The sequence below is a fragment of the Triticum dicoccoides genome, chromosome 1B (assembly GCF_002162155.2).
Source record: "Triticum dicoccoides isolate Atlit2015 ecotype Zavitan chromosome 1B, WEW_v2.0, whole genome shotgun sequence".
NCBI lineage: Eukaryota > Viridiplantae > Streptophyta > Magnoliopsida > Poales > Poaceae > Triticum > Triticum dicoccoides.
This window is the reverse complement of record NC_041381.1, coordinates 317749402-317773063: the sequence shown is the minus strand read 5'-3', so window position 1 is coordinate 317773063 and position 23662 is coordinate 317749402. Positions and strand designations below refer to the sequence as shown.

Here is a 23662-nt window from a genome sequence, read left to right as displayed (position 1 = left end):
ACCGGTACAAACCGACCCGGTTTACTTTTTAGGTTTTTTTTCCTTTTAGTTCGGTTTTATTTTCTTAGATCGGTTTTTCTTTTAGCCTAGTTATTTCGAGAACATTCGTTGGGTAGGTCTTCACAGCGAACGCATTCGTTAGTTAACGTTCGGCAGCGAACGTTCATTGTTTAGTATTTTTTTTATTTCGGACAGGGACCTATCTGCGATGATTTTATCTACAGATTAGCCCCTGATTTTCAAACGATCGCTACTTTTCACTCGTTTATCCAAATCCAACGAAACCAACGCACACTTCTTCGTTATGATCTCCTCTATCCATTAAACCAACTTAAATATGTTTTTGAAAGTTTAAAATTTGAATTTCAAATAGTTTAGTATTTAAACTTTGTTTGATTGTAAATTGAGTTTTATAACTCCGTTTGAGTTGATTCTTTTTGCAAATTGAAGCTCTTGACCTAAACTTTCTGATAAGGCCAAATTCACGTAGTTTTGTTACTGTTAGAAATTGTTTTATGCTGCAAGAGTTATTTGCCTGGTTTTGATGTTTTCCGAATAGTTTTCTTCGTCTTTTCCGATTCTTTGAGTGATTGCTTATGTGTGGTTACTATTGCTTGCTTACGATAGATTGACCGGAGTGTGATGAGTAGAAATATCAGGAGTATTGAGTGCGAAGCTTCTTCATCAACAGTACATGAAAGTTCACACTTTGATCATACCCTTTACTACCCAGTTTTATTGCATTAGATCAATCCTCAAACAATTACATGATTAGGATCTGATTAATATGTGAGTTTTGGGAAGTAGATGAGGTAGCACCTATTACCTGTTTTATTATCAAACCCTTGGGAGTTACTCTACGTTTGCTTATTATGTCATGCTATGCTCGTAGACGTGGATTGAGTTTGAGTGAATTTCCATGACAGATGTGAGATTGTTAATTAATGGTTTATTAAGGTGGCAACTTTAATACACATCTGGGTGGATTGAGGCACTTGGGTATTCCAGGTTTGCCTGTTTGTTTTGGACCGCCACCTAGGCTCAAAGGGATCATAAGATTATTCATGCTAGAAACTTCCGTGTGCAGCCACATGCTATTATGGGCTCTAGCATAGTTGACTAAGTCGTGCGAACTCTTACAGTGGTAGACTAGCAGATGTAGGGGAAAGTAGGTGTACAGGTCTACCCATCGTAAGGTGCTAGCACTTCTGAAAGACTATGTCTCGGTCATCCGTTTCTCAAACGCCATGTAGTGTGAGAAAACCAACGGAGGAGATCGAGTAGTGTGGGGAAAAATGTGCAAACCTCTGTAGAATGTATAAACTAATCATGGTTAGCCGTGTCCTCGGTTATGGACGTTTTGAGTATCTAGTACTTGGATTATCATGTGTATCTCATCATGTTACTATAATTAATATTGTTGGGTTTTAATGATGATGTTACTTAATTGGGATTGAGAATGCTGTCAACCATTCTCAATGTTTAACAACCACCATGATAGTTAAATAAAATTTATTCCTTATTGAAAAATTGGCTTTTCGCAAAAATATTATAACCATAGAGCCTCCACCAGCCACATATGCATGTAGTGATAGCCGTTATTCATCATTGCTCTATCTCTACTCCTAATAGAGCAGTTGATGAATAGTCCGCCGGTTAATTTTCGCTGGTTTTATTTCGTCTACCCTCCCACCTCCGTCAAATCACTGGTTTATTTTCGTCTATCGTCCCACCTCCGTAAGCTCACAACCCTCCCGCGAAAAAAAACATGCCAAAAAAACCCCATCCTTTGTTGCCCCCTCCCATCGATCCCATCTACTCCCGCCGACGCCGTCCGAGGGGGAGACAACGCCGCCGCCACCTCTGCAAGGCAGGGCGGTTTGATTCCCGCCCCTGCAGCCTCTGCAAGGAAGGGCGGTACTGCACTTCGTCGGTACCGAAGGGGCACCCTGCCGCGGCTGGGGACTCGCCGCCACTCTCCTATCTCTCACCGCGCACCTTCCCCGGCCAAGGAGCGCCCCAACCTTGCCATGTCACTCGTGTGGCTCCCATGGCGCCGCCCGCATAGCTCCTTGCGCCGCCGGTAATGACGCCCGCCTCCACCACAACTCCTCTGCCTGCGCCCCCATGTGTCTGAGATCCAGGTACTCATCACTGTCGATCCCCAGTGGGAGAGGCCCCCGCCTTCCTCTCCTCCTGCGTGGTGGCCGATGGCCGCAGTTGACGGCGCTCCTGCGAGCGGGAGACACGAGTGCGGCGCAGGCAGTGACCAAGAGTGATGAGGCAGCCCCCGGCCGCCTGGGGGCGGTTCTTTCACGTGCTGTAGACCATGCCATTCTGCTATGACGAGGATGTGCTCCGGTGAGCATTCTGTGAAGATGGTTACCTGCTTGACGAAATGCATTCCTGAGTAGCGCTTTTCTTGTTAGATAGTCATAAAAATCTAGATCTTACATTTTATACCATGTTTATTTTCTGAAATTGCTATCTCATTCACATCCCACACTGATCCACTAGCAAAAAAAGTAACAAGAAAATGGAAACATATTAAACTGGATGCTCATCATGTATTTCATGAAGAAATTTGCATGCCTAAGGGATGTCTCTGTATAAAAGGTTGATCTCTGCACAACAGTAGTTTCTTCAGGTTATGGTGTCTGATTTTTTTTCATCTCATTTTGCCATGCACTAGATTACGTGGTTAATACTATCACAATGCAATAACTGGGAAGATTACAGAGGGAAGGGACAATATGTAAGATGGGGCAAGGAGGCTGGCTTCTCATGACGACTTCATATATGATGCAACACTTAAGAGCTACTACAAAGCTTTTTTTTAGGAAGCTACTACAAAACTTTTTTTTTCAAAAGCTACTATAAAGCTTTTGTTCAGGTAAATTTCTAGCTTAAATGGACATCAGAAATGGATTCCTGTTATCTGTCATGCTTGGTGACCAATGGATATCATTATATGCATAGCTATATGAAATGCTACCAGCAAACAATTACTGCTAATTTTAGTTTACCAACTCTGAATTTTGCAGTCGTGTTTTCCTGTTATACAAGAGTTTCAATATTGTGCATATGTTTCCTTTTCTTAGCTTGTTTTTTCAAGAGTAAAAGCAATCACAAACGAGGCCTACAAAGGCGATCCTACCATTCTTAACTGGGCGATGATCGTCGAGTCGTGTTGCCCTTCAAATCCATCAGACGATACGCTCTAGGTCCTTATTGCAGTCTTATTTTTGGGAACTTCTATGTCTCATTTATGTTTGTCCACTGCACATTTTGAAAATATTGGTTTTTTTGTAGGCATGGATAGAAAATATGGCATCTTACATTAAGTATATAGATATTGTGCACCTTGTCGAGATTGGTGTTGAAGTATAAATTATGGGTCGTCTACTCCTGAACTTTTGCTCGTCAATTAAGATGAAATCGGTCAGACACATAACGTACAGTTGTATAACTATATAACTAGAGTGTACCTGATAACTATATAACTTGAGTTATAGAAGAGCAAATTTTGTTATATATGTTTAACAGTTTCTTTTCAACAAGAGAATATTTGTGGCCCCATTGCAATATATGGGCAATTAACTATGGTTTGATTCTCTGCACGGTCGGCCTCGCCCTGCTCGCCAGGGACGCCTTATTCTGTCGTACTCATGCTCATCACCGGTCGCCTCTCTATCTCTGGCCGGACTCCATTGTCGGCTCCGCCTTTGCCTTGATCCCATGCACCATGGCTGCCCAAACGGCCTTTGTCATGACTGCTTCTTGGGTATTTCATGCCTTTGTCATCTTATTATGAAAATGTAGTTTGTTTTATAGCTGATGTTGCTCGATGCTTTTCATCGATGAGTAAATGCTTAACTTAAGCTCATAACTACATGGCACAAGCTACTTCCGATGGGTCTTGTGCAAATAAGTTTCATCTTCAGACATGCCTTGAGTTGATTATTTAATCCTTTTATAAGAATCTATTTAGCTTAGTATTGTTGCAGTTTCATTATATATGCACTTACCAATGCATCTAAAGGTTCAACAATGTAGAAACCACCATTAGTCTTGAGGCTACAAGTTGCTTCCTCATTCCTCTGTGTTGCACTGTAGGTGCTAAGGGGCCGAGGTCACATGTTCGTTGAGGCATCAATACACCTCACTTTCCCTTTCCTTTCCCCTATTTCTGTTCTTGCATTTATTTGTTCTTCTCGGACCTCTCTGTCCGCTGCTTTAATATGGTTTTGATTGGTGCCTTACGTCTCCCAAGATATATGGATTTTGGTTGAGGCAGTCATCACATAAATAAAATGCTAACATTCTCTCAATTTCTGAATGGATTTGTGAAATTGCCTTCCTTTTGTTGGATCTCACCTGATTTGTTTGATGTCCTTGAAGCAAATACCATGACAAGAGCTTGAAGATTTCAAAGATACAAAGGGTTAGCAGAAAGAGGATACACTGATTTCATCTGCTGCACTTAAGAGTCGAGTCTCTCTGTAACAGGTAACTCAACTCTTAACATATTCATTGCAGAAGCAGAAACAACGGGATACATGACCTGAATACTTGCATTGTGACATGTTTTTCTAGTGCCTCAAATTGGAACGATGTCCATGCCTTTGACCTTTACAAGTTACCTACACTTCAGATAACCCAACGGCTGGAACCCCGATAATTTGGGTTATATGACAAATGTTTAAACTGCTTGGGTCATGTTGGTCAATAGAGTAATTAACATGTTGGTTTTGTTTTGAGATGATATAAACTTGATGTATAGAGTATTAGAGTACTAACATAGATCCGTTTTCTTTCAACATGTATCTTTATTGCATATACTTGAAGTAATATAATATACTTGAAGTAAACTTGATGTATAGAATATTGTTGCCTCTACAGATGGTCAGATTTTGAAGGCTCTGTACTCGAAATCATAAGGGAATTTCTTGTTGTTGCATCCAGGTGCTGGAATTCCTTGTAGTGGAGTGAAAACAATTGTCTCTACGCATGCAACAGCAAGGTGGGAAGTTGTAATTATTGTAGGACTTATTTTCTGAAAGTTGAAGGGAGGTACTACGCAAGTTACAGGCTTTCAATTCAGGTTAGTTCGGATGAAAAAATTGGCAGAATAACATTTTGACACATTTAGCTGACTTCTTGATTTTGGTGGCAGCATGAAACCAAGACACGTGATATATTGGTAAAACAGTTAGGGTGTGATGATTCATGAACAAAATATTCAGAAAATTTGTTGAATCATTTAAGGAGCAAGAACAACAAGTATGTGCTGAAAAATTATTTCCCATGGTTTCTTCACTCTTGGTTAAGGGATTCTGGCACATTCCCAAAGTAGCAACTTGTCAAGGTGATGTTCCTATCTTGTTTATGCTAGATGTAGCTATTTATTTGTGACATCAAACAGCTTACAACATTAGCGATTTTTACAACATGTGGTAGTTCTTTCACATTTTTCTCAAGAAAAATAATAATTGGTTGCCATTTTTAATCCTTTGTAATTTGTAGTTTATTTGAATATTACAGAAACGGTTGACATCTAATTTGCCATCATGTTGTTTTACGCATAATGTATTTATCGGTTGACATCTAATGCTACCGGTAGGCTGGATGGACTTATATGGTACAAGGCCATTAGGTAGCATGTACACAAGACTTCTCCATTGGTTGTTGTTGAGTCAATCAACTTACTTGAGGACCCGTTAAGCTTCCCTGATAGAGAGCACGTCAGTGATTGTTTTTTATTCCGTCGTTTGTATTGTAGGGTTCGGGTCGGAACAAAATTCAATATATGCTGATGTATGGAAGAAAAGCATATGAAGTTACAGAAGTGGATTATTCTCTATCGTGAACAAAACATTATTTGCTTCCCCAACTATGATTAAATCATCGGTGCATGGATTCACTTAACTCACTTGGATTATCTGTAGTTGACCCTCCATTTAGCCATAGAAAACTTGTTAATTATAAAATATTTACTTCCTTTTAAAGCAATTAATGTATAGTTGTTCTTACTATATTATCCTCTATTTTTCTCAGTATTTCAGAGAGTGTCATGTGAGTTCAACATTACTTGTCTAGAGGTAATTGTCAAAATTAGCCTCCCGAGTTTGCTTGTGTCACTCATGGTATTTGTTGAAGTATAAAAGGTGTTGATTTTACTGATTACAATACGAAAACTAACAAAATGATGATTCAGTTGAAGTTTTTGTGTCCTATGGAATTAATTGTCTATATCTCTGTATAATTTTATACTATAAATTTTGGCACTCCAATTTAAAAAGTGAAGCACTTCACAATTATGTGTGATGTTTCAAGCAGAATTGAGATTAGCGAATATTTTTCTGCAAAAGAAAAGCATGCATGACTTGGAAACTATGAGATTTCTTATCAGAATTACTGCCAGATCTACGGATATTTTTCCTAAAGAGCAAAACCATAGTTGATTTACTGAATTCAAATAACGGCATGCAAGTGTGGTTCTATATCAAATAGCTTTTGCATTTGACAAAAGCAGAATAAATGGGATTCTTACCATACAAAAAGGTTAAAGCCAGAATAAATGAAAATGTTGGTATTCAAAACTTTGTATTCAAGTCCAACTTAGGGGTTCATAGACTTGCAAAAAAATATATTCTTGATAGAAGTTGGCTCCATGAATTTACAGGCTAATATGCAATCTTGAGCTATTATTGTTCTGTATATTCTGAGGTGTAGCACCCACTCATCCTTGTTACAAGGGATGTATCTAGATGGTAATTTCATAGATGGTTTGGTAGACTACGAAATTTTTCACAATCTTGGCACGCATTTGTATTTAAGCCTATATTGACCAAATGTGTGATGTGATAAGAAAAATACAGCATGTAAGGGTGTGGATGAATTCAAACATTTTTACTCCCTCCATCGCTGTTTATAAGTCTTGCACGTGTATCTAGATCATCAATTTAACTTATATAGAATAAATTGTTTAACATAAAAATTATATCATTAGAAAATAAAATATCTAAAGTTTCTAATGATATACTTTTTGTAATGTATGCCTCTTATTAAGTTGGTCATATTAATGACCTAGGTACACGTGTAAGACGTGTAAACTCAGATGGAGAGAGTACTAGGGATAAGAATGAGTGGCTCCATTAGTACTAGGGATAAGGTTAGTAAAAAAGAAAGAAACATTGGTGGTGTGTGATCCAACATGAAACGACACGCGGCGTGACCGGTCGGCCGAGTTGAATCGTTTTGCATTCAACTACTGGTTGCTTGGTTCCAGCAACAATTTTTGAGTGTCAATAACATATTATTGTGTTTGATAGTATGATGTGTGTTAGCTGATTGTAAAAAAAATGTGTGTTAGTTAAGATGTGCATTGTTCTCGGTTGCTTGTCATTTTGTTTCTTCAAAAGCCCGTGGCAACGCATAGGCGTTCTACTAGTAGTGTGAATTTGCCAGTACATTCAATGTATTGACCCTTTGTGGCTGCAACGTCTCATGTTGCAGGATCTTACGACGAGTAAGTGATACATTAGGGTTACGATTCCTATACTCAACTTTGTCGTTGGTGTTGATGGGAATCCACAACCTTGTTACTTCCGCTATTTGGATTGAGGTAATAGTATTTACGTTACTTTATACATGTGATTTACACTACTGGAATCAGGATCTTTGTCGTCAGCCAGCTCTTTGCCGTCTGCTAACTGACGGCAAAGAAGGTCTTTGCCATCAGCTTACAGAAAGCTGACGGCAAAAAAAAGCGGACGACAAAGGGAGTGTTTGCCATCAGCCTGCTCTTTGCCGTCAGCTAGCTGACGGCGTAGAATCTTTGTCGTCTCCTAGCGGACGGCAAAGAGGATGGGTGGCCCACTAACGAGAACTATCTAACGGATATTATTTTTGCTGTCTGCTAGCAGACGGCAAAGAGTCCGAAAGCGGACGGCAAAGAAAATAATCTAACGTGTCTAACGGCCGTTGTCGGTGTCAAAACCGGCGGATCTCGGGTAGGGGGTCCCGAACTGTGCGTCTAGGTGGATGGTAACAGGAGACAAGGGACACGATGTTTTTACCCAGGTTCGGGCCCTCTCGGTGGAGGTAAAACCTTACTCCTGCTTCATTGATATTGATGATATGGGTAGTACAAGAGTAGATCTACCACGAGATCAAGGAGGCTAAATCCTAGAAGCTAGCCTATGGTATGATTGTTGTTCGTCCTATGGACTAAAACCCTCCGGTTTATATAGACACCGGAGAGGGCTAGGGTTACACAGAGTCGGTTACAATGGTAGGAGATCTTCATATCCGTATCGCCAAGCTTGCCTTCCACGCCAAGAAAAGTCCCATCCGGACACGGGACGGTGATAGTTCGGCTATCCAGACACCCCCTAGTCCAGGACTCCTTCAGTAGCCCCTGAACCAGGCTTCAATGACGACGAGTTCGGTGCGCATATTGTCTTCGGCATTGTAAGGCGGGCTCCTCCTCCGAATAATTCATAGAAGATTTTGAACACCAGGATAGTGTCCGACTCTGCAAAATAAGTTTCACATACCACCGTAGAGAGAATAATATTTACACAAGTTCAATCTGCTGACGTATCTCGTGGCATGACGTCACACCACGGCCAAGCCCTTATTCGAATTGTTTTTATTGTCCCACCTCAGCGCGTTTAGCGAAGCGGTTTCCTTGGCACGCCTTGTCAAAGCAGAGATCGTGTCCCCGTATTTCGGGATTCTCATCAATACGGGCGTGGGTAACCCAACCACGCCATTGACTGCGGCGCTTGGGAGATAAGCGAATTTTACCAGGCTGGTGGGACGCATAGCTTCGTCCGCCCATATAAGGGGATAAGGATCCACCTTTTTACCTACGCCTTCTTCCTCCTTTGCTTATCCATCTCTGCGCACTCGAGCTCCAGCGCCCAAGTCCGCACATCTCGCCTCGACCTTCTCCAACCATGTCCGGAGTGGGAGACATGTGGATGGCCTCCTCCGTCATGGAGGGGCACATCAAAAGGCTGCGCAAGGCCGGATACTTGTCCAACGACATTGCGCATCGGCTCCCCGACGAGGGGCAACTCGTCCCCACCCCCAGGCCCCATGAGAGGGTGGTGTTCCTTCCCCATTTCCTCCGCGGACTAGGCTTCCCACTCCACCCATTTGTCCGGGGGCTCTTGTTCTACTATGGCCTGGATTTCCATGATCTGGCCCCGAATTTCATCCTCAACATCTCGGCGTTTATCGTCGTGTGCGAGGCCTTCCTCCGCATCACCCCCCACTTCGGCTTATGGCTGAAGACCTTCAATGTCAAGCCGAAGGTGGTGGGCGGCCAGCAGGCGGAGTGCGGAGGCGCCATGGTGGGCAAGATGCCCAACATCACATGGCTCGAGGGCGCCTTCGTGGAAACCATCCAAGGGTGGCAATCGGGGTGGTTCTATATCATCGAGTCGCGTGACCCTGAATGGGCAGCGGCCCCCGAATTCAGATCTGGCATCCCCACACGGCTCACCTCCTGGAAAGAGAAGGGCCTGAAATGGGGTGATTTGAAGGAGCTGACCGGACTCCAAACCTGCGTCCAAAATCTTGTGAACGAGAAGATCAAGCTCGTCAACGCAGTCCAGGTCATGCTCATCTGCCGGTTCCTCCCGTGTCAACAACGGACCTTCAAATTGTGGGAGTTTGATCCGGCACAGCACCAGACTTTGAGTAGGCTCTTCGACACTACGTACAAAGACGCCTGGAGGGTGCTGTTCAAGGGCGCCGAGGCTCCCGCATCCACTACCGAAGATCGCGGATTCAGCTCGCAGCGTCATGCTAGCGAGGTAAGCTATCGTACCCTTTACGGGACACTTGCTTTTCAAAGTTTTGATTTTATGCAGGATCTAATCTCTCTTGCCTTTGACAGGCCTGACAGAAGAAGTCCGGGCAGGTTAGTTGTCCAGCTCCCTTGCCAGAAGACCCAGCGGACGCCCGATTAACAGGGCTGCTAGTTCCGGCGCCTTACGTGGTGCCGGAGAAGATGGCCAAGAAGAAGGCCACGGGAACTTGGAGGAGTTCCCGGCGCCAGGTGTTATCGGACTCATCGTCCGATGACTCCGAGGCGGACTCCTCCCACGAAGAAGAGGAGGAGAAAAAGGAGGCCTCTCCCCCAGCGGGGGAGAGAAGGAGGAAGGCTTCCCCAACGGGGGAGGCCGAAGGGTCCAAGAAGGGAAGGACCTTTCCTCCGGACTGTTCCACCAACGCCGACGACGGCGAAGAGGAGTGGCCTTCGAGGGCCAAGCCCCTGGCGAGATCGTAAGTGTCCGGATTCCATAATAACCCATGATTTCTCTTTCGTCGCATAGTGTCTTCTAACACCGAACACAACCATGTAGCCCGCCCAAGGATGACCTCCCCGCTTCGTCGAGCGGGTCCCTGGGTTCGTCGGATGTGAATAGCGCTTCACTTCCGACCGCCTCCTCCCCCCGTGACGCAGACGACGCCGAGGCGGGGTCCCAGAAAGGGACCAGCCAGGAGGAGGAGGTCCCGGAGGTGCCGCAGGGCAACCTCCCGGACTTTGGACCGGACTCCGCACTGGAACCTTTGGTGGTTCCGGAGTCCGGCGGGTGGCCCCTTCGTAAGAAGGGCGAGACAGCGACGCCGGTGACCTCCGTCCAACCGGAGGCACCGGATAATTTGCTGGAGGCGCTCAATGGCGCTTCCATCGACGAGGAGCACCGCACTGTTATGAGCGCGGTGATCCAGAAAGTTCAGTCCGCCAAGAGCGGGCTGACTGAAGCCTGTACCAGCCTTCTAACAGGCTTTGAGGTAAGGAATTTAATATATGTTAAATAGTATCGCATAGACAGTAGCCCCTGATGCTCAGTTCGGTGTTTGGAAAGAAAAGCCGAACTGAGGATCTAATAAGATATACACAGGAGTCTAACATAAGTATGTCAATATGGGAATGCAGGTTGCGCTGCTGACCTCTGCCGCACTGACTGCGGAGGTCAATGCATTGAAGCAGAGCCTCGAGCGGTCCGAGAACGAGCTCGGCCGTGCCAAGAAGCAGCTCGAGGACAAGGAAGGTAAGTAATACCTTATTAAAGTTATACCTTATAGAAAAGGATTTGGTTGCAAAAAATGACAGGAATAACGTGGGTATTGCAGGGGCTATGAACGAGGTGGCAACCCTGAAGGAAGCGGTGTCCGAGGCCGAACGCAATGCGGCCGCGGGACGCACCGAGCGAGAGAAGCAGGAGGCGCGGGTGGCGGAGGTGCGGCAAGAGCTCCAGGCTCTCGTGGAAAAACACGAGAGTTTGGAGCGTGACTCGAAGACTCGAGAGTCCGAGCTCGCCTCGGCTCTTGAGAGTGCCAAAGCCGCCAAGGCCGAAGCCCAAAAAGCCCTCCAGGAGATTGATGCGATAAAGAAGATAGCGGCGGGTAAGGCATTCTTCATGCAAAGCAAGCACGTGAAAGCGAATTACTTGTTACTTACCCGAATCCGGAGCTCGCCAGGAGCATTCGCAGATCTACCCCGCAGTGTGTCCGATGATGCCGCATTCTACCGGGCCGAGGAGGGGAGCTCGACGGAGAAGGTATTCTGGTCTCAGTATGCTGAGGCCGGACATCCGGTGCCCCTAAGCGACCAGCTGAAGCAGCTGGTCGAGCTCCACAAGCTGGCCGAACAGGCCATGAAGGGCCTCATAGTTCGGCTGTGGCCCAAAGAAGCCATGCCTGGGAGCTACTTCGGTCTGGTGCGGCGGCTGGTGGACGCCTGTCCATGGGTTGAAGTCATCAAGCACTCCGCCTGCATTGAAGGTGCCCGTCGGGCCCTTGCCCGTGCTAAAGTGCACTGGGGCAGGATGGACGCCGAGAAGCTTGTGACGGACGCGCCACCGCCGGGCAAGGAGTATCGCACGCCCGAGGTGTACTATAAGGGTGTCCTGAAGGGTGCCCACCCTATAGCGGCCGAATGCTCCAAAGATGTAATTTTTGAGTAGACTCGCATTTTGTTATCCTGTGCGCTGAAAACTTTGTTCATATGCGCTAAGCAACGCTTGTTAATTTAAAATATTACCTTCTGTGCGGCCGTTTATCAAATCTGAGAGATGGCAAGTCGTTGGCTTCAGCCCCCATGCCACGAGTGCTGGGGTGTTCGGGATAAACTTAAGCGCTCTTGTTCCCATTTTTGGGTCCTTCTAGGGAGGCGTTGAACACAACGAACGAGGCAACCGGACTTCTAATGCTTGAACACTCCCACTTAGCCATAGAATTCTATAATTTTAAATTTCGGTGAAGCCCCTAGTGTTCGGAAGACCGAATTCGGGGCGCTATCCACGCCTGGGGCCGGACAAAGCCGGCTCCTTGCTCTAAGCGGCATAAGTCTTTAGGGACTCGAAAAAACCTCTCGAACAGCGACCAGCTCTTGCCTTATCATGACGGTCAGTTTTAGCTTTCTCCACTGAGGTGCTCGACCCAGCTCAACTAGGGCACAATCGCAGTGGTTCTCCCAGCGCTACCTTAGCCGATATAATGGAACATAAGGTACCAAAACATGGGAGCCGGGCAAACCCAACTATTGACCCAAGACATGATTCGAAGCCGATGCATATAATGCTATAAGTTCGGGGTGCCGCACTTGTGAAAGTGTTCGGACTTGTCACACCATAATTTGGGGAACTTAAGCCCCTGGTGTATTTGGCCATACCAAAGCGTACGGATGCAACATGTCATAAATGAACATATATAGATAGAAAAAGGAATGCAATGATAGGCAAAAAGCGATGCATTGTTTATTCAAAAAATACTGCAATGAAAGCAGAACGATACAAATAGTGCGATAAGCAAGGGATGGGGCTATTTAACATGTCCCCCTCCAGGGGTAGGCTGCGGAATGGTATGTAAAACAGGTATAATGCTCATAATGGAGATCACCTGGATACTCGACGTAGCTTTTCTGCTTCCCTGGCTGTTGCATCGTGAGTTCGGCAAGTCTATTGCCGGACAGGGCTTCTGGAAAACGGAGTCCTGAGAATAAGAAAAAAAAAAGAATGACACATTTGGGAGCCCCTGGTGTGGTTGAGCCGCACTCTGGGCATGCCGTGGTCGTGCCCTTCCCCCTATGCCCATGGTATCTCCAGAGCATAGTGATGTACGCGTGGTACTGGTCTCGCGATTTCGCGAGGGCTGGGGTTGGGGCCGCATTGCTACGCGTGCTCGGAACGTGCCAGGTGGTCTTGTTGTAGGTTACTCCGGGCGCGCTTGACGGTGTCCGGTCGCTTAACAGTCGGACTCGAGAATTGCCTTAAGAGGCTATTCTGTACTTCCGCCGCGAGAGCCGCTGTATGCTCCTCCGTTCGGAGAGAGCGTTCGGTGTTTCCGTTGACCGTAATGACTCCTCGAGGGCCTGGCATCTTGAGCTTGAGGTATGCGTAGTGCGGCACCGCATTGAACTTTGCAAATGCGGTTCGTCCGAGCAGTGCATGATAGCCGCTGCGAAACGGGACTATGTCGAAGATTAACTCCTCGCTTCGGAAGTTATTCGGGGATCCGAAGACCACTTCAAGTGTGACTGAGCTTGTACAATTGGCCTCTACACCTGGTATGACGTCTTTGAAGGTCGTCTTTGTGGGTTTAATCCTTGAGGGGTCTATGCCCATCTTGCGCATTGTATCCTGATAAAGCAGGTTCAGGCTGCTGCCGCCGTCCATCAGGACTCTAGTGAGGTGAAATCCGTCGACGATTGGGTCTAAAACCAATGCGGCGAATCTGCCATGGCGGATGCTAGTGGGGTGGTCCCTTCGATCAAAAGTGATCGGGCAGGAGGACCACGGATTGAACTTTGGGGCGACTGGCTCCATCGCGTATACGTCCCTGAGCGCACGCTTCCGCTCCCTTTTGGGTATGTGGGTTGTGTATATCATGTTCACCGTCCGCATTTGTGGGGGGAAACCCTTCTGTCCTCTATTGTTCGGCGGCCGGGTCTCTTCCTCGTCATCGCTATGCAGTCCCTTGTCATTGTTTTTGGCAATTAACTTGCCTGCCTGCTTGAACACCCAACAATACCTGTTGGTGTGATTAGCTGGCTTTTCGGGGGTGCTGTGTATCTGGCACGAGCGATCGAGTATCCGGTCCAAATTGGACAGGCCCGGAGTAGTTCTTTTGAATGGCTTTTTCCGCTGACCGGGTTTAGAGCCTCTGAATCCGGCGTTGACTGCTGTATCTTCAGTATTGTCGCCGTTAATGCGGCGCTTGTGCTTATTGCGACGCGACCTGCCATTGCTGTCCTTGGTATCCGAACTACCAGAGTTTTTGGTTAGGTTGTTACTGCGAGCTAGCCATCTGTTCTCTCCCGCACAGAAGCGGGTCATGAGTGATGTGAGGGCTGCCATGGATTTCGGCTTTTCCTGTCCTAGGTGCCGGGCGAGCCACTCGTCGCGGATGTTATGTTTGAAGACTGCGAGGGCCTCTGCATCCGGACAGTCGACGATTTGATTTTTCTTGGTTAAGAACCATGTTCAGAATTGTCTGGCCGATTCGTCTGGCTGCTAAATTATGTGGCTTGGGTCATCGGCGTCTGGTGGTCGCACATATGTGCCCTGGAAGTTATCAAGTAATGCGGCTTCCAGGTCCTCCCAACACCCAATTGATTCTGCTGGCAAGCTGTTGAGCCAATGCCGAGCTGGTCCTTTAAGCTTGAGTGGGAGGTATTTGATGACGTGAAGATCATCACCGCGGGCCATGTGGATATGAAGGAGATAGTCTTCGATCCAAACCGCAGGATCTGTTGTGCCGTCGTAGGATTCAATGTTTACAGGTTTGAAACCTTCGAGGATTTGATGACCCATTACTTCATCTGTGAAGCATAGTGGGTGTGCGGCGCCTCTGTATTGGGCTATATCACGACGCAGCTCAAACGAGCTTTGTCTACTGTGTTCGGCCCGGCTGGCGTTGCTGTATCCGGCGTGACGGTTGTCGTCACGTATGGTGGGGCGCCCACGCGATCCGTAGATCGATCTTGTTTGTCTTGCCTTATCCTCCAATATGTCTCGCAAGTCCGGCGCATTCCCCCGTGGCTTTGTACTTTTCGAGCGACGTCGGGGTGCGGCTTTAGTGGAGGGCCTAGAGGCCTCTCTGTCGTGGCCACGAGGTGGCCGGTCGGCCGTATTGTGCGCTAGTGACGTAGGTTTATGTGCTTCCTCCTCTAATCGGGGTAGCAGCTTGCATTTTGGGTAGCTTTTGGAGGGGCGTTCGAGTTCATACTCTTCGGCCGCAAGGACTTCAGTCCATCTGTCTGCTAGCAAGTCTTGGTCAGCTCTAAGCTATTGCTGCTTTTTCTTGAGGCTGTTTGCCGTGGCCATAAGCCTGCGTTTGAAACGCTCTTGTTCGACGGGATCCTCAGGCACGACGAATTCGTCATCTTCGAGGCTTGCCTCGTCTTCGGAGGGAGGCATATAATGATTGTTCTCTACCTCTCTGTCTGCCACTCTCTCATGTGGGCTGGTTTCTCCATCCTCTTGTGCTGAATCTTGCTGGAGGGGGTTGTTTTCGGCACTATCCGGGGTGTTATTATCTCCAGTGTCGGAATCTCCATTCTTGCTGTGGCGGGATTTGGAGCGGCGCCGCTGACGCCGGCGCTTAGGCTGTTTCTTGGAGGGGTCATCCTTTGTTGTTCCATCGCCATTCCCATCCTTTGGGATGTCCACCATATATATGTCGTATGACGAGGTGGCCTTCCAGCGCCCTGTAGGCGCTGGGTCTTGGTCGTCTCCTACATTGTCGTCCATACCGTCGATGTCTTCGGAGTCGAAGTCTAGCATGTCGGTTAAGTCATCGATAGTGGCTACGAAGTGGGTGGTGGGTGGGCTTTGAATTTCTTCGTCGTCCGCATCCCAACCGTCCTGACCATAATCCGGCCAGGGCTCTCCTGATAAAGAGAGACACTTTAGCGAATTCAGGATCTCGCCAAAAGGCGAGTGCTGAAAGATATCTGCGGCAGTGAACTCCGTGATCGGCGCCCAATGGGACTCGATTGGCAGGGGCGCGGGAGGTTCGGAGTCCGGCGCCTCGAAGTCACGGGCTTTGCGAAAGGCAGGGTCGGTATTCGGCTCTATCGCCGTAGAGGTAGCAGCCCCCGAGGCGGTGTCCAGCCACCCATCCTCGATCGACGTAGTCGGCCCCGAGCTAAGGGTCAGAGCGGACTCTTGTGCGGCCTCCAAGGCACTGTCCGGTGGCAGAGCTAGATCATGCCCATCGTGACAGTGCGGCGCGCTTGGCTGTGGCTCGAATCCGTCGAAGATCAAGTCTCCGCGGATGTCAGCCGTATAGTTCAAACTTCCAAATCTGACCTGATGGCCAGGGGCGTAGCTTTCGATCTGCTCCAGATGGCCAAGCGAATTGGCCCGCAGTGCAAAGCCGCCGAATACAAAGATCTGTCCGGGGAGAAAAGTCTCACCCTGGACCGCGTCGTTGTTGATGATCGAAGGAGCCATCGGGCCTATAGGTGACGATAGAGAGGAGCTCTCAATGAAAGCACCAATGTCGGTGTCAAAACCGGCGGATCTCGGGTAGGGGGTCCCGAACTGTGCGTCTAGGCGGATGGTAACAGGAGACAAGGGACACGATGTTTTTACCCAGGTTCGGGCCCTCTCGGTGGAGGTAAAACCCTACTCCTGCTTCATTGATATTGATGATATGGGTAGTACAAGAGTAGATCTACCACGAGATCAAGGAGGCTAAACCCTAGAAGCTAGCCTATGGTATGATTGTTATTCGTCCTACGAACTAAAACCCTCCAGTTTATATAGACACCGGAGAGGGCTAGGGTTACACAGAGTCGGTTACAACGGTAGGAGATCTTCATATCCGTATCCCCAAGCTTGCCTTCCGCGCCAAGGAAAGTCCCATCCGGACACGGGACAGAGTCTTCAATCTTGTATCTTCATAGTCTTGGAGTCCGGCCGACGGTGATAGTTCGTCTATCCGGACACCCCCTAGTCCAGGACTCCCTCAGCCGCCCCCGCCCCCAGCAGACAACAAAGAATAAACGCAGCCATGGACACGGATCGATGACTTGGCACACACCCACCCACGACCCACACAGCCCTGGGCCCCACCCACGATGCACGCCCAACCCACGCACACACACCCACGTTGGATCCCATCTCTCTCGTCTTCCTCGATCCCCTTTCTCCACCCCACGCCGCCGCCAGATTCCGGCGATCCCCGCGGTTCCCCACCACCTAGCTCTCCTCCCTGAGGTCACCTCTCCCCGCTCACCATCTCCACTGACCGGTTTCTCTCCTTGCCCAGGAGAGCCACGCCCAGGCACTGGTGGTGGTGCGCCGCGAGGAGGCCCTAGCGGCGTCGAGCTGCTGTTGCTGCGGGCATAGCGACGTCGGCGTGGTCAGGATGGTCGCAGCCCTTCAAGATTCTCAATGGCGGCGTTTCGGCGCTGATGGCGGAGTCGACGGCGAGCATCGGCGGGTACATGGCGTCGGGGTACCGGAGGGTGGCTGGCGTGCAGCTCTACATCAACCACCTCAAGCCCGCCCACCTCGGCGACTGCATCAAGGCCAAGGCGAACCCCATCCGGTACCTCGACCCCGACGCGTACTTGGACAAGGTATGTGTGCCGCCACCGCCGCCGCCGCCGGCGGCGTGTCCCCGAGTGACTCCGTGAGGTTCGGATTGGTTCGGTGTCTGGGTTTTGGTGTGCAGGACCAGCTGCTGGACGCGGTGCATTGGATCCGGCAGGCGGTGGGGCTCGCCTGCGGCCTGCTCTGGGGCGCCGTCCCCCTCGTTTGCGCCTTCTGGATCGCCCTGTCAGTCCCTCCCTCCCTCCATGCTCAAAGCCCCAACCTTCTTCTTTCCCTTCAGACATAGGCATAGATTCAGGTTCATTGTTAACTGAATTCGTAAGCTCATCTCACACTGAATTTGGGACCTCTTTCCCAACGTGTAGTATAGTACTAGCAAGTCAGTCACACATGAATTAGTAGATGAGTCTAGCGATTATGTTAACTGAATTATTTTAGAAACCCGCTTTGTTTTGCCTTTCATTGATCACCGCGACAGGTCAGAGAAGGTGAAGTGAGTGTTAGATTCGCTGCAAATTGGAGGTTCGTTAGCCTCATCTCTGAGCACTCGTCACCAGCTCAGCAACAAGCATCGCAGTGGTTATGCGCTTTCTCTGGTATTAGATGTGACATGAGCTGTTCAATCAGCTCTTTGTTTGGCGTGGCCGTCAGCAAACCAGCAAACCAACGCAATTGCCGCATATATGTAGTGGGATATGAATTGCTCTTAGTTTCTCTGTGCTCATTATTAGTTCAATAAATTGGCAAATGGCTGCTGATGTATGATTGACTGGCTTTGTTCATCTTGCTAGAGTTACTTGGAAATATTGACATTCTCAAACCAAATATGAGGTGCCCTTTATTCAGTCCATGGGAGTATATGTAAGTTGACTGCTTCAAACCCAATCCATGCTTGCTGTTTAGTGAATAAATATGCTGGTAGAAAATTGCAAACTTTGAAATATGAATAAATATTTGATGGTAAGTTGCGATGAAGATTAAAATTGTATTCGCCCACAAAAAAGAAGATTAACATTTTATTACATACACTAATCTATCTAGCACCAATGTCACGCAGTCAATTTCCTTTATCCTTAGCATTTTTATGACATACCTTCTTCTATTTAGAATCTTTGGTTGCAATCAGTTCTTTTTTCCGCAAAAAATGAAATCAGTTTCTTTTACTTTTAGCATATGTACTTAACAACTGAGGTGCCAGTGAAAAAGTAAATTCATTTTTATTTAGTATTTGGTGGATCCTCTGTTTTTATAGGTTTCGACATTGCTGCCTCCATATAGCTTTTTGCTGATATACGTTGATGGTTTGATGTGTCGCTCCTAGTCCGAATGTTTTTTTTTTACTGGACCTTCCTTTTTGACTGGATATTGTTTATATACGTGACTGATTCATAATCCAGCTGAACTTTCTTTTCATGTACATGATGGAGTTTGCATCCATATATTATTGTACGTGTTGGATGATAGACTTGTACATTTAATTATGGTGCATGTCTTCGAATATACTCCCGTTATGCATGTTTTTTAGACTTATTTTAATATTATTGCTGTTATTACGTGCGTAGTGCCGTGGAGATGAAATAACATGCTCATGTACTAATTGACTATACGCTAGCCTGGCTTGCCATTGGAAGGTGGCGTATGGACTATGGACTCCTTTTTCTTAAGCTGGCCATGTGATTCCTTTTGCCTATAAGCTGGCCATGCCGTTGGCCGTGTGGACTCTGTATGCCTTTATGCCGCCATCAAGTTGAGGTCAACGAATCACTGCCGTTCATTTATCATAACTTTGTAATTTTGAATCTCCTCCTTTCGTTTTCTATCGTTTTAGTAATATTGAATCTCCTCCGTTCGTTTTCTATCAGTTTAATAATATAATATATTTGATTTTGGTAGTGCCGTTGAATTTGGTTGCTGCTATTCATTTATGTATGTGAAGGAATTGGATAATGTGCTCTTTTTTTTGTTTGCAAAGTGAAGGACGCTGCATCCAGGTAGTGGGAATAGTTAGTCCTTGCTATCAATAGTAGTAGCATTATTCACTGTGGAGTGTGATGGAATTTGATGATCATCTACTTTTGCCTATCATCTACTTCTGATGTTTTCCCTGAAAGTGACACGTGATCTTCCTTTGTTTTTCTTTAGCTGATAGTATGATAACTGCTTGCTTGGCAGAAGTTATGGTTGTGATGTTTCTTAGATAAATAAAGAAACTGAGATTTAGTTCGATTTGGAGCGCCTCTTGTTGTACCAGAGTTCCTTCTCTTAGAGTTGTACTTGTACTGCAGGTTTTGGATTGGGAGGGGAAAATGCTCTTTTTTCAGTCTCTGTTGAAGTCAAACCCATCGATGCAAAATCTGTACTTAGTAGAATTAATCTAGATGAATATATATGCCTTGTAGTTTTATCGTGCATGCCATTCAACTAACTTGCTCTTGTCCATGCAGACGGAGTAGGAGGACGAGCAGCAGCAGCAAATCAGTCTGATGATGACGGGGTGCGGGAGGCAATGGTGATCATGCTGATGGCATGAAGAAGGCTGATGACCACAACCTGGACCTGTTGGCATTTTGTTGGCATTTTGAGATGGCAAACATAGGCGGCGTGGAGACAACAACCTGGACCACCCACCTTCCTTGCCTTTTTAGTTTTGGTTGTGGTGGTTGCATCACCGGCGCGGTCGCAAATTAGTATGTAGTGTGCTTGTGGTGTTGGGTCTGGACTGCAGTGTCCATCCAGTAGGTTAGGTGTTGTTGCTGCTAGATCCCGTGATGCTCACCTGAGTTTTGTGTTATGTGGAGGCCAACCTTTGTGATCTTATTTGTCGACACTTGTGTGATCTCGTCTTACTTTGTGATAAAGGTCGTATGATATATATGTTTTTATGGATGATCTTGTCTTATTTTCCTGTGGTCTGTGTTGATATTTGTGATATATGCATGCGCTATACATATGAATATGAATTGCTGAACATACTGTAAATCAATGACAGAGATGGCAAAGAAGGAGATTTGCCGTCTGTGCATCTGGACACTTTGCCATCTGCTGGCAGACGGCAAAGAAGCAAAAACTTTGCCATCTGCTAGCAGACGGCAAAGACCTTTGCTTCTTTGCCGTCAGCCGCGGACGGCAAAGACTGCCGTTAGCCACCTAACGGACTAACAGCGAATTTATTGCCGTCGGCTTTTTTTGCCGTCAGCCGCTGATGGCAAAGGCCCCTTTGCCGTCCGCTTTAGAAAGCAGACGGCAAAGAAGGTCTTTATCGATGCTATCTTTGTTGTCCGCGACAGACGGCAAAGGCCTTTGTCGTCCGCCATCCATGCCTTTGCCGTCTGCCTTGGCGGACGGCAAAGTAGCTGATTCCTGTAGTGTTACCATTGTTATAAATCCCCGAGTAATGTGTGTGTCAGCATATCGATCCAGGGATGACACTTAAGCACAGAGACTTGACCCATTCGGGTCGGGTCGCTACAAGATGGTATCAGAGCACATGTTGACTATAGGACGTGACCCTAGAAACTGGCAAGCCCATAGGAAAGATTTTCTCTACTACTTTATTTTCAAAAGGATCTCTTACCTCTCTTCTCTTCTGAGCTTATTCAAATATTCCCTTTTAGTGAGACCATACCCCTTTCCCTTTTGACCCCTCGAAGATTCGACTGATGAGATCACTCCAAGAAGGACCAGATATCGGACAACTAAGACCATTCAGAATGAAGAGGATTTTACCATACATTATGATAACGGAAATTACAACTGTTGAAGACTTCGAAGACTAGGAGAATTTGAAGGCTTTGACGGGTTTTTTCGGATTTGTATGACCTAGGAAGGCACCCCTTATGGAACTTGGCAGACTATGGCAGCTGTCAATACCCGAGATTAAGGTGTATCGGAGAAAGACTGGAACATGGAGCGTTAAAACTCAAAGTTTTTGTCAAGAAAAACCCTAAGACATGAGATATCAATTATGGAACGATAGCTCATGGCAGAGACATAGTCATAAACATGGATATCACTGATGCTATCGCTCGCTTATGCTATTGTCACTGTGCGGAGTTAAGCATGCAGATGCATGGAAAGGTTGGATGGTAGAAGACTGATGGAGCATCTGTCGGCAAAAGATGAAGTTTTAACCTTAGCTGGTGTATCACCAGGATCTGGAGTATTACATCGAGAAGTTTAGGGTGGAACTTTAGGAAGTCATATTTGACAAGGAGGCAATTTGTGAAGCACCCAGGAACTAGAAGCCGAAAGTAGCCAAGTAGGAGGAGCTAAACCTCGAGATACTGGAGATTTGTCAGGAACTGAAGGACAGTAGGACCATGGATCATGTCAAGGATGTTGAAACCGGAAGTTTGGAATGCAACTCCCAAAATACTAAGGGATGTCGTGAGAGACTTCGCGTCAACAGAGATGATCTGGCTAAAGAACTTGAGAAGGACAAGCTCGATCGGCAAAAGCCATCAGAGACATGAACAAGGCAAGAAGAGTTTGATGACTTTGAAGATTTATTGACCTCTAGAAGACCAAACCCCTGTTATATACCTACGTTAGATGCGACGTTTGTGAGCTGTCATTTTCTTGTTGTTTTTTCGACAGCCACAATAAAATATGTCTTTTCAAAACTATTGTTTGTATTGTATGTATCCCTCTCTATCTCTCTTATCTCACCCCAAAACCCGTGGACCCAATAGAGGATGAATGGAGATGAGCTCATATTTTCTGGACCGATGAGTCAATTGGAGACGGACCGATGGATTCAGAACATGGAGGTTCACATGAAGAATAACCCTATAGCCGGAAAGGATATGACCCAGCATGCTCTTTGGAGTTTTGAAAGAGGTGCTGCTACTTGGTGGAGGATGTACCAAACCATCAATGGATGGCAAGGAGTAACCACTTGGAAAGAATTTAAGTTGACTCTGCAAAGATCTCGTCTTGTGTCCCAGAAGTTGAGGCCTTATGGAAAGGATGTGAAGAAACCTTGTGCATACAAAATTTGTGGAGAAATAGGACCCAACAATAAAGAAAACAAGGACGAATACCCTCATAAGCGGAGGATTACCAAAGGAGTTAGCCAAGGATCTCAGGGAACTTCGGTTGGAGATTGTTCCCAAAGGTTTTGTTGCAGCAATGGAAGTTCAGTCTACATTGTTGGGAAAGATCCGTGAAGCTCGTAAGGATGACAAAGAGATTGCTGAGGTAAAGGAGAAAATGAGCAAAGGAAAAGCCAAAGGTTTTCGTAAGGATGAGCACGGCATCTTATGGTTCGAGGACCGTGTATATGTTCCCAATAATGCAAAGATCAGGAAGTAAATACTTCAGGAGGCTCATGACTCACCATACTCGATTCGCCCTGGAAACACCAAGATGTATTTGGATTTGAAGGAGTGTTTCTGGTGGACTGGTATGAAGAAGGATATTGTGGAGTATGTAGTCGTAGGTGATGTATGCTAGAGAGAGTAAAAGCAGAGCATCAGAAGCCAGCAGGATTAATACAGCCTATGCCGATACCCGAATGGAAGTGGGATAAGCTTGGCATGGATTTCATTACCGGATTTCCCAGAACCCGAATGGGATATGATTCTATCTGGGTAGTAGTTGATTCGCTTGACCAAAGTGGCTCACTTTGTCCCAGTGAAAACCACCTATACAAGTGCGAAGTTGGCCAAGATATATTTGACCAGGATCGTATGTCTGCATGGAGTTCCGAGGACGATCGTATCAGATAGAAGAACACAGTTTACCTCAAAGTTTTGGAATCAGCTGCACCAGACTTTGGGTACTAGGCTAGAGTTCAGTACAACCTTTCATCCGCAGACAGATGGATAGACCGAAAAAGTCAATCAGATTCTGGAGGACATGTTGAGAGCGTGTGCGCTGGATTATGGATCTAGTAAGGATGATAATCTACCTTACGCTGAGTTCTCATACAACAACAGTTACGACGCTAGTTTGAAGATGGCCCCTTTTGAAGCTTTGTATGGGAGAAGGAGCCAGACACCGTTGATGTGGGATGAAGTAGGAGACCGTCAGTTGTTTGGACCAAATGTGATCAAGGAGTCAGAAGAGAATGT

The 23662-nt window shown here is 46.6% G+C and overlaps 1 protein-coding gene across 21 annotated transcripts; it reads left to right on the top strand.

Moving 5' to 3' along the window:
• Positions 1 to 1764: 1764 nt before the first annotated feature.
• On the top strand, positions 1765 to 20460 carry LOC119332657. Of its 21 annotated transcripts, XR_005161093.1 has the most exons (8): positions 1767 to 2361; positions 2693 to 2893; positions 4402 to 4509; positions 4966 to 5104; positions 5177 to 5368; positions 18380 to 18449; positions 19151 to 19340; positions 20033 to 20460. XR_005161093.1 is itself a non-coding variant. In XM_037605822.1 (3 exons), exons 1-3 carry the CDS (start codon positions 17447 to 17449, stop codon positions 20070 to 20072), a joined length of 312 nt encoding a protein of 103 aa, XP_037461719.1. In that variant the 5' UTR covers positions 16916 to 17446; the 3' UTR covers positions 20073 to 20460. The 21 variants fall into 21 exon arrangements, 1 of the variants encoding a protein (XP_037461719.1); XR_005161090.1 differs by having other exon boundaries at positions 1765 to 2361; positions 2740 to 2893; positions 19151 to 20460; XR_005161110.1 differs by lacking the exon at positions 19151 to 19340 and having other exon boundaries at positions 1765 to 2361.
• Positions 20461 to 23662: the final 3202 nt, after the last annotated feature.